This window comes from Cygnus atratus, chromosome 2 (assembly GCF_013377495.2).
Source record: "Cygnus atratus isolate AKBS03 ecotype Queensland, Australia chromosome 2, CAtr_DNAZoo_HiC_assembly, whole genome shotgun sequence".
NCBI lineage: Eukaryota > Metazoa > Chordata > Aves > Anseriformes > Anatidae > Cygnus > Cygnus atratus.
Genome location: NC_066363.1, coordinates 47,662,035 through 47,672,751, shown reverse-complemented (window position 1 = coordinate 47,672,751; position 10,717 = coordinate 47,662,035). Strand labels below are relative to the sequence as shown.

The following is a 10,717-nucleotide window of genomic DNA, read 5'->3' as shown; positions in this document are numbered from 1 at the left end:
TAAGAATGTGAAATGAGTTGCTTGTGACCACACAAGCTAAAACTCTGAACAATTTCTGGATGTTCTTTCAGTCCAATGTTACTGAGTACAGGAAATGATGGTAAATGACGGAAATGGCCATCCTGGAGGCCTTGACTGAATATCAAGATGCCAGGGCTTCCCCCTCCCTGCAAAGATTTCCACCAGAGTCTATATCACGCAACTACTCAGTAACACAAATATTCAAGAGCAGTAAAATATTTTTTCTTTAGATTCCACTTATAAAAGGCACTGATCCATTCAGTCAGAGTAGACTTAGCAGGCAAGAGGCTAGCCATTGTTTTCTCCTACATTAATTTCATATATCATAAATACTGAATTCCATTACTGAAGCAACAAATGCAGCCTATTTCATTAATAAATGTATTTACTGGGAATATATGGCATAATAAACTATTTCTATGTTAAAAAAATAATTACCATTTGAAAAGCTTCTTGCTTTAGCCCTCCAAAAATATTGTTTTTTGTAACAGTCTACGTGAAAAATAATGAGGCATATTTTCCCTTCTTTACACACCCTTTCAATATGAACGAGGACTTAAAAATGTAAATGCAGCAGCAAAGCTCCAGTGTTTCTGGTATCGTGGGATGCCACTTCCTTTCCATCTGAAACCATTCTATGGCAACCATTCTAGGCCCCTTGAACCAACCAATAGGTTGCCCTCTATTTTTACAGAAGCCCTTTATTCAACTTATTCTCTCTCATCTCCTCCTTTCAGATAAACCCTGGCTCACAGCTGTGTTTCCTCTTGTTCCAAAGAATGTGGAGGGACATGGCAAGATGTTGGAAGAGATGCTAGTTTCTGAAGCTTAGGGTGTTGCAGAGGTTTTGGCCTGTGAAAAGAACGTCGACTTTGTACACGCCTGGCTGCTGCAGATCTGTAATTTCCTTGTACATCAAGCAAAATTTTCTTCTCTTGGGGCTCCTTCATGTAAGAGTCTTCCAGCCCTTCAGGTATAAGCAGAGAATTCTCTTCTTGTGAATTCTCTGATTTATAGCTAACTTCAGAACCATAACCTGAGTTTACTGTCTCTTTGTTATTTGAATCTGTACCTGCTTCCCAGAAGAGATCAGGTATGCTTGGGTCACAAGAACCTATATACTCAGAGACAGTAGAAAGAGATATATTCCCTCTGTTTTCCAAGGAATAATAGTTATGTGTCCAAGGCATTTGAAGACAGGATGGAAAGAAGTGGTGGGGAGTCTCTGAAACGCTTTGGTTTTGGTTTAGTTGGTCAGATACATAAGAAGGCAATTTGTCATCTGAAGAGGAGTATTCTGTCATTTCAACATCATGGTCCATATCACCTAGAGAATACAATTAAATATACATTAAACTGTACATATACACTTTCTATATTACTGTGCTGGCTATTGGGCTTTGGTTTTGGCTATTCTTACAAAAGTCTTATTAAAGTGTGTGGTTTAAGATAGTTTTTGAGGTGGGGAATTGTACCCTGTCCCAGCTTCTGTCCTGGACAACCTCAAGTGAGTATATTACACTTTCTGTCCTTGCTGAGAATCAGGCAAAACTGAGTTCAGTGTGATGAAAGCTGTCTGCTTCAAATGCTTAGGAAATGGAGCCATCGTCTGGTCATTAAGGTACATCTTTATCTTGAGCCATTTAGTCCTAATGCTCAGCAAGGAAATCTTTCAGAAACTTTTGAAAGAAATTGTGCTTTTTCAAAGAAAAGCATTTCACCAGAGAAACAATTTCTTCTTGAAAATGACCTGTTTTCTTTACACGTTAACTATGTAGCAAATTCTCATATTTCCACATTTTGTTTCCAATGTACATTGTTTTTTAAAAACTATTAATTGAAATTTCAATTTAATTCTCCTAATAGGAGAATTTCATTAAGTAGATAATTGAGAGTACTGTTTCTGAGAGCAATTGAGGTCTCAGGTTATTAGCTCAGGAAATCTAACTTCCCAAAACACTTCCGAAGAAGTGATTTTGATATATCAAAGCACAAGAATATATATGCCTGCACAAGAACTTGTACATAGCAGCTCTGAATAATAAAGTCTCTTATAATTAAGGCGATAGAATGGAGGAAAAGAACAAAGGTTAGCAAGGAAATGTTCAGAAAGTAACATACTAATATTTTATGACTAACTTCTAAATGAAAAAAAAAAAAAGCGAGGAGAATTTCAGTGTGAATAAGTGTCAGGGAGAAGTTTTCCTTTCAGAATGCTGCTCATTGTTCCAGTTTTTAATCAGGATATAGGTAATTCACAGTTCTTTAATTAACCTAGCATTTATTTTAAAACATCGTTTAGAAAACAAGCAAAGATGCGTTCATAAGGAATCGAGCATTAGAACCAATTCAGACCTACAGGCCACTCCAGTAAAGAGATGTGCTTTCTGAAATTATGCTTCAACTAGCACATCTTTTGCAAGATAGAAGCCAGAACAGAAGAAAAAATGAACACTTCCTTTTCTATTTCTTTTCCAAAGATTATGAATTTCTTCTGAAATCAAAATTATGCACCATTCACTCTTACCCTGAAATCTTTGTACAAACTTTCATCATCTAAGTACCTTCAACTTGCCACATTCCTTTATTTGTTGATGCACAGAGGACACTAGGTTATACATTTGTGATTGTGGATTCCACAAAAGCCAATTCATGATTAAATTGACTATCTCATTTCATTGCATAAACCCCCCATTGCCCTGTGTTCTATTCAATTATGATGGCTGAACTGTGACCTGACCCACCTCATTTACAGCATTGACTGTGTTGATTATAGGAATGAAGGCCACATTTTATGGTGTGGAAAATTTTCATGGAGCAAGAATTAAAGGGCAAGTAGGATATTAATCTAAACCCAGAGTCACTTTATTTTTCTAAGATATTAGTCAACAAGTTATTTACTGAATCAAAAAAGCCAAGCATTTTTCTGTTTTCAGAATAAGATGTGGATTAAGACAAATTCACAGTTTAAGATTAAAGCTCTAACCCAAACTGGAATTCTGCTTCTTCACAGTCTGGCTGCTGTGTAATAGTCTCCACCCATGTAGGGGAAACTGATGTTTTCTATTGTAAAGAAAATAAGTACATTAGCAGTGTCATTGGATACTTGTAGCGATGAGACCATTTGCACTGGTTGGGCACTACAACTGGTCAAGTGTTCAAAACTGACTCAAGACTTCTTAGCAATAGAGTCAAAAATCATATTCTAATCATGCTAAGAACAAGAGAATCAGATCAGCTCATTGCTGGTCTAGCATTGTTGTTCCTAATGTACACAGGAATACAATAGAATCTGATGTTTTAAATGGCTCATTTGACCTCTTAGGCAAAAGATGAGAGATGTGGACAGGCAAAACTTGTGCTTTGGCATCAGCAGCTGGATTGCTTTTATGGCACTTCAGCCTGTCTTGCTTATACCTGAAGACAGCCCTTACCATGTCTCTTGAAAGAACAATGAGTTTTGAGTGGTTTGAATTAGAATAACCCCACGTTAGGGAATTCGGGCATTAATTTTATCATCTAGAACTGACTAACCAAGAAATGTGGAGCCTCTTGAAAATGGATACAAAAACATTCTGGTGTTTGGAATACCTTTTACTTAGCATTTAAAAATTTCAAGACAAAACAAAGAGCAAGACCCTTATCTTCTGTAAAAATAGCAAGGCACTTGACCCCTAATAGCTGGGTAGCTTTTCTGTAGAAGAAAAATAGAAAGATGCTCTATTATTCAAACAGAAGGAAAATGGAAGATGTTTAGTTGTAGAAAAAAGTCAGGAAGGAAAGAGACGCTCTGAGAAAAGAAAAATCAGAAAAGTAAACTTCTTGTCAGTAGTCAGGATTGATAGGAGGACTGATTAAAAATAAAGGTGATAATCTCTTTTGAGATATTACATATGTGTTGATTCTGGGAGAAAAGATCTGGGTCGATCCTCTGGGCCATCTGCTAGCAGGAAGGAATCTATTGATTTATTGCTGAGGCGGAATGGAGTGAGCCGTCTGAAGTTGTTTGGAGAATATGGGATCTGCACTCGGGCCCTTTGTGATGGTACCACAGTATCTTCACTAGACAACCATGGTGAGAACTTCATGTAGATGCTCTGATCATCATCAGCTGAAAATACTGGGTTATCAATGCCTAAAATCAAGTTCACAAGTGACAAATACAATTAATCAAAATAATTTCTTGGTAATACAACAAAATGCTTTGTAAAAGAAGAAGAAGAGAAATAGGCAAATATACCATTATACACACATAGTTTGCCCTTTATGGCTTGGTTATTGCTAGTCATTTTGGATTTCTTTTACAGAGAAAAACTGGATACAACATGCAGTTATGGTTAGAATATCTAAAGTTAAGGAATAAAATCACTAAAAGAACAAACCAACCCATCCCCTGAACAAAATAAAGCAAACCTTGAAATAACTGCAGAAAAATTCAAATTGAATCCACAAAAAGAAGCAAAAGATGGGAAAAAATGAAAAAACACGAACTGCCCAACTCTGTAAAGGAACAAGGTGTGTATGAGGGCACTGAAGCAGGCCACAGAAGTATGTAAAGGGAACCTTTTAATATAGATACCAAATTTGTAGTGTTTAAACAGAAAAAGAAATTGTAAAAACCAGTCTAGGTCTAAAACTTGCTACCCACTTATTTCTGGATTGATTTCTGGATGTCTTTACACATACTCAAATATGAAATTTGTAATGGTGTAGGTAAAAGGTTATATCAGCGTGACTGTCAAAAGAGTACAGACACAGGAATTTTTCTTCACTGTATGCATGATGTTACATATGCTGAGAATTCAGACACAAAAGTGCTAAAAACATACTAAATGTTAAAGCCTTACAAATCACATCATATAATCTCTGGTATACATTCAATCTGATATTTCGGAGCCTTTCCCTGGGGTCCTCGGCACAAGAAGGACATGGAAATATTAGAACAAGTCCAGAGGAGGACCACAAAGATAATAAAGGGGCTGCAGCTCCTCTCCTATGAAGACAGGCTGAGGAAGTTGGGGTTGTTAAGCCTGGAGAAGAGAAGGTTCCAGGGAGACCAGGAGACCTTTAACATTTAAAAGGAAAGCTGCGGATGGACTCTTTGTCAGGGACTGTAGTGATAGGACAAGGGGTAATGGCTTTAAACTAAAAGAGGGTAGATTTAGACTAGATATAAGGAAGAAACTCTCTACTTAGAGGGTGGTAAGGCACTGGAACAGGTTGCCCAGAGAAGCTGTGGATGCCCCATCCCTGGCAGTGTTCAAGGTCAGGGTGGATGGGGCTTTGAGCAACCTGGTCTAGTGGAAGGTGTCCCTGCCCATGGCAGGGGTTTGGAATGAGGTGATCTTTAAGGTCCCTTCCAACTCAAACCATTCTATGAGTCTATGATTCTATGATTCAGGACAGGAAATCATCAGAAATGCTCTAGAAAAAATTGTAAATCTGCCGTTTTCAGAGACTTCTGTGAACCTGTGAGGAACTGAAGGAGATGCCAGTTCTGAAAGAAATCCTGCATGAAAGAAGAAGCATGAAATGAATCACAGTTATGTACTTTAAATGCAGGTAGAAATCAACTCCAAACTACTGGTATTGACTGTGAGGTAGGATAACTCTAAGATAACATTTTATGTTGCTGGAGATAATTAGTAGTTTTAGGTCTGGGTTAGGCAGTCATTTTCACAACTTCTGTCAGTATTATTAGTAGTAAATTTGATACTCTTCATAATTTCATATAACCAAAATATGTTATCTTTTACCATTAATATCAATTCGAAGAAAACAGATCAAATCAAAACAACAACAAAAAAGCTAAAGCAACAACATTTCTAGTAATGATTTTTTTTTTTTTTTTTTACATTTGAGGAAAAAAATCTTCATGTAATTAATATTTTTACCAGTAGAATTTTCTGCAAAATTTTGCTTGGTCACATCAGCCAGAAAATCAACTCCTTTGCCTAGATGCAAAGTTTCATAATCATTATTTTCTTCTGCTTCAGAAAACTCCAAATCTGGAATAAAAATAAATAAATTTTAAAAAGTTCAGTTGATTAAAGATTTGTGTCAGTTCTGACAGAAAAGTACAATATGATGCTGGTACATGTAGCAAAGATATATCTTTAACAAGGATCTAGACAAGGGCAAAAATTAATTAACAGTTGTAGCATTGAAATGAGTATGTACATGTAGATGCAGTCTGCAGCTTAGGTACCAGTTACTTCAAGGAACCCAACAAAGGTTTCAGCTTTGCATTGTTATCCAGTGCTATGATAGAGATTTCACATTCTGGATAAACTCTTGACTAATAGAATTGTCTTCTTTTCTGGGACTGAAGGAAACAAATCTTTGACATGCGACCACCACTGCTGCTGTTTTGTGCCTTCAGTGCTCACATGTTGATAAACATGTTCCCTTAAAAAGACCTGTCACTGCATTTTCATCATTAGACTGAAGTCAGCATTAGTATTATGACTGATTTCGAAGCTGGTGAAGTTATCACTGATTCTACTGCCATCAAATCAATTTCACAAAAGCTGCTAAATAAACCACTTGTTAAGAGTGTCCTCCAAATAAGTTTTGTTTTGTTTTGTTTTGTTTTTTCCTAGTAGAGGATGACTTATACGAACTGTGTTCTTCAACAAGACAGCACTGAACGACCTACCCAGCTTGTATTGTCCCTGCCAGTCAAAACAAATGGCTAAAGCACAAGATCAAAGATTTTGGGGCCTTATACACAAAACCAAAAAGTCAGATCTGTTTGATCGTTGGTTTTTATTTCCTGCTTTTGCTAGGGATGATCCCTCAACCGCTCAGCTTCAGATTACACTTCCAGGCTGGTCCATGTATTAGGTTGATGTATGAAAGGTGATGCAGTGCTCAAATTAGCTTGTGTTCCTTTCAAAGCTACATTCTCTCCTCGAGTTCTAACTTCAGCTCATCTTCAACTCTGATTCAGACCCTTTTAAATAAATGGACCTTAACTCAAATGAGATTGTCATTTTGACTGAATTTTGTATGGCATGGTGTCTCAGGCAGACATATCCTGCTGTGATTAAAAAATATATATATAGCAAAACTTGCTCTTTACAGCTTATTCAAAAGGAAGATGGAAGATATCTATGTTGTAACCAGTGTGTTATCTTGTTTTCAAAATATAAACATGATATTTTAAAAATATGAGTAAGAATGCCAATTCAAATTTGGTTTGTCATCCAGCAGCCTAGAAAAACAACTTCTAAATTACCCAGACACTGCATTTAAGCATGGACCAGATCTCCACTCTGAGTTATAACTAGGAGTTCCTCTTTAATAGCTTCAACATTGATTTTTTCCAGTGATGCTTTACAGACAATGTAGCTGGTAAAATGCAGTTAAGGACACTGGTCTTTTTACCTTTTTCCTTTAATGTAAAATCTTGTACTGAAATTTCTGGAGGTATTTTTCCATTTGGGATGACATTGCTGTTTCGCTAAAAGAAAACAAACAAACTAAATCAAGAAAAATGCTACCACCATCAGAGAGCAAATGCAGTAATGTCTTTTCAAATCGCAATTGAGCAGTATAACCCTGAAATCTGTTTTAATCTTTTCTTGAGATTCAATATGGTTGTCATCAGTTTTTGCCTTTATACTCCTACTAACTACAGGAAAAGAAAGGAACTTTGTCTCTCATGTGCTGAAAGTTCCCTCTTAATTTCGTGCAAATTTTATGGAAAGCTCTTTGCTATGGTGCTACCCTGCTACGTCTACCCTGCAAAACCTCCCCATAGTGTTCTAGCATGGCTCAAGATCTGCTGTTTTTCAAGTGATCAAAAATCTCACCCAGAAGAAGGGTCCCAAAGCATAGAGAAAAGCAGCGTGTGAGAAGATGCCCCTTGAGTCATCTCATAGTTCAATCTCTTCTTGCTTAGGCCCTTTAAGTTCATGAAGTTCTATAGTGTAGAGATAAATGCAGGACATAGGACCCTTCAGAGTCCTCCCTGCCCTCTCCTTACTTTGTGTAATAGGTGGCTACATCTGGGTCCTTATACAAGTATTTTACCCTTTTTTGGCCCCGGTCTCGCTTGTGGATTTTATTCAGCTTCTTGGAATGGTTTATTCCTAGCTTGGTACTCTTGAAAGATTCTAAGCGCTTCCTCATCGTCCTATGGAAAATTTCCTTGTCTTGTTTCTCATCTTCACTGTGCATGATCTCATGTCGACTGTACAGGTGTTTGTGCTGTTACCAGGAAAGGAAGACAACATTCATTTGTTTAGAAATACAGCTGGAAGCCCTGAATCAACGCATGCAGTGTCATGCAACGAAAACAACTCTTTAAAAAAGAATGAACCAAAGGCTAATTTAAAGGCATTAATGAAAATCCTATTTTTCTTTCTCTCTCTTGACCATGAAACAGGTATAAATCTGCAAATTTTAAGTATACCTAAGAAAGAGTGACAGTTATTCCAAATAAACCTCTCCCTATAAGTGTCTGAAACTTCAGTTGGTACGCCCCAGTTAATCTGAACCTATATTGGATGTAGTTCTGCATTCCACTAGCCCCAGTGAAATCAAAGGCACTAGCTCTGTGAAAGAAGGCTGTTCATAAGTGAGAAAGAATATAGACAAAGAGCCTATCTCCCTCAAGGATGGATTTTGGGGATGGGTTCTTTCCTTCTCAGTTTTGCTTCCAACCTTCTGCTCTCAACCTCTTTTACTCTCACCTCCTGCCTAGGTTTATACAGGTACTGTTGTAGGGTGTGGTGAGCAACTGTATCTTCTGTGTCCCGAATACTTTTCCTCCTTTGCTCTAAAGCTTGCATGTCGAGGCAAACCGGTCCAGCCTTTTCTCTCCTGAACGAGAATACAAAATACAAACAACACTTTTAAAAGATGAAGTAAAAATTGGCTACATGAAAATACCTAATGAGAAAATTGAGAAGACTATTGATTTTTGTCTTTCAAGTGGGTGTAGCATTTATTTCTCCATTTACATGAAAGAAGGGCTGTTCTGTGAAAGACTCATGAGTTAATGAAGCAGCAATTTTTTTCCTTGGCTCTCTCCTGACTTTTTCTGGAGTAGACACAGAAATGACATCTAGCCACATCTATAGCAACTGATGAACAAAAAGCACATGAAACAACTGTAATGTGGTCGTCTGCTTCATCTTCCAACCTTTACTGCAAAATTTGTTTGCCAAATGCAACCATATAGCAGCATTCTATAGCCCATGTTATGTGTGAGGGAAAGATTAATTAAAGTTCAAAAAAATAGTGAATGAAGCCCCTGTAACTGACATTTTACAAATTTTGTAACTTTCTTTTTTTTTCTTTTTTCTTTTTTTTTCTTGCATTTCCTCACACATAGCAAAACAAACAGAAGACAAAAACAATCAGTCCAAGTTACTTACAGTAAATAAGACACAGAGCTTTCCACAGTACTTGGGCGTGGGGTGCTGAAATCCACATTCACCATGTTGTCTGTACTTGGAGAACGTATAAATGCCAAGGAACCTCTACGTTCTCCCTGGCCACAGAAAGAAATAAGACATATTATGGCTGTAAACATCTAGAGCAGAATATGAACCAGAAAATGCAGATCATTTCAGGCTGCCATATGCAAATAGCATAACTACCGCTGTCTGCAGCAAGAATCTGTACAAATCATGCTGATATTTCCATGAAATGTTTCATGTTAAAAATATATTTTGGAATCACATTTGTGTGATAAGCCTTATGTGTCCTTATGAAAAAGTGTTGTTTATTGCCTTTATCTAAATCCTTATTTATCTTTTATATGTTTTATTGTATACTATGCAATAATGATTTGCTACCAGAACAAAATGTCCTAAGACTTTTTGCTGTTTGCAGTCATCTCAGAGATGATCTGGATGGAAAGAACTTAGAGTGAAAACTAATCTTATCTGAGTCAGATGCCACACTCATTAGAGTATGGCCTAATAATTAAATAGGTTTGTTTTTAAAGTTGCATGCATAAACTGACCAAAGTAAGCTTCTGGAAGTGTACCCACTTATAAGAATATGCTATTTGTTCTTTGGCACCTTGAGGGAAATGCAGAGGAGCTATTTTCAGAATCCTATACTGTGTCTCTAAAAAGTGGTAGTGGTAAGAAAAATATTATATTATATACTATATTTGTTAGGTTAAAAGCTGGACTAGATGATCTTAGAGGTCTTTCCCAACCTAAATGATTTGATGATTCTATACTTATAAATTGCTCCTATTCATTTGCTGTGGATTATTTTCACATTTCCTGGATTAGGATCTCCCCTCCCAGTTGTAAGGAATTTATTTAGGTTCAGACTGAACTCACTCGAGCTGTTATTTATTGAACAGATGCAGCATAACAGCAGAGTTAGAGAAAGACAAATTTATAAAAATAGTTTATGAAATCCTGAGTTTCTTGCAGCTGAGAAGACAATGGATATCTGGGAGAGGCAAATCTCTACTCTTGTTTTATGTGCTATGCTAATGTACACTGGAAAAGGTCACTCTTCCAAAAAATGACTAATCTAACTTAATCTGGCACTACTGTATGAGATTCAAGACATTTTTGGAAAAATTCTGGGGATAAAACTGCATGGCTTAGTGATCATTACAGCCATTTGCTCAAGTTAAAGATAAAATTATTGTAATGAATCTACTAAACAGATTCAGCAGTGAATCTGAACATGAGTGTCATGCTCATCATGTTCATCA

General features: G+C 36.8%; 1 protein-coding gene across 1 annotated transcript in view; it reads right to left on the bottom strand.

The window, feature by feature from the left end:
- Positions 1–770: 770 nt before the first annotated feature.
- Positions 771–10,717, bottom strand: part of SLC9A3 (solute carrier family 9 member A3) — a 52,300-nt gene continuing 42,353 nt past the window's right edge. Inside the window, exons 11-16 of the mRNA XM_050708903.1 lie at positions 9,408–9,523; positions 8,721–8,850; positions 8,059–8,235; positions 7,411–7,486; positions 5,916–6,029; positions 771–1,348 (exon numbers count right to left, since the gene is read on the bottom strand). Coding sequence (XP_050564860.1) covers positions 771–1,348; positions 5,916–6,029; positions 7,411–7,486; positions 8,059–8,235; positions 8,721–8,850; positions 9,408–9,523 — 1,191 coding nt within the window. The remainder of the gene's footprint in view (positions 1,349–5,915; positions 6,030–7,410; positions 7,487–8,058; positions 8,236–8,720; positions 8,851–9,407; positions 9,524–10,717) is intronic.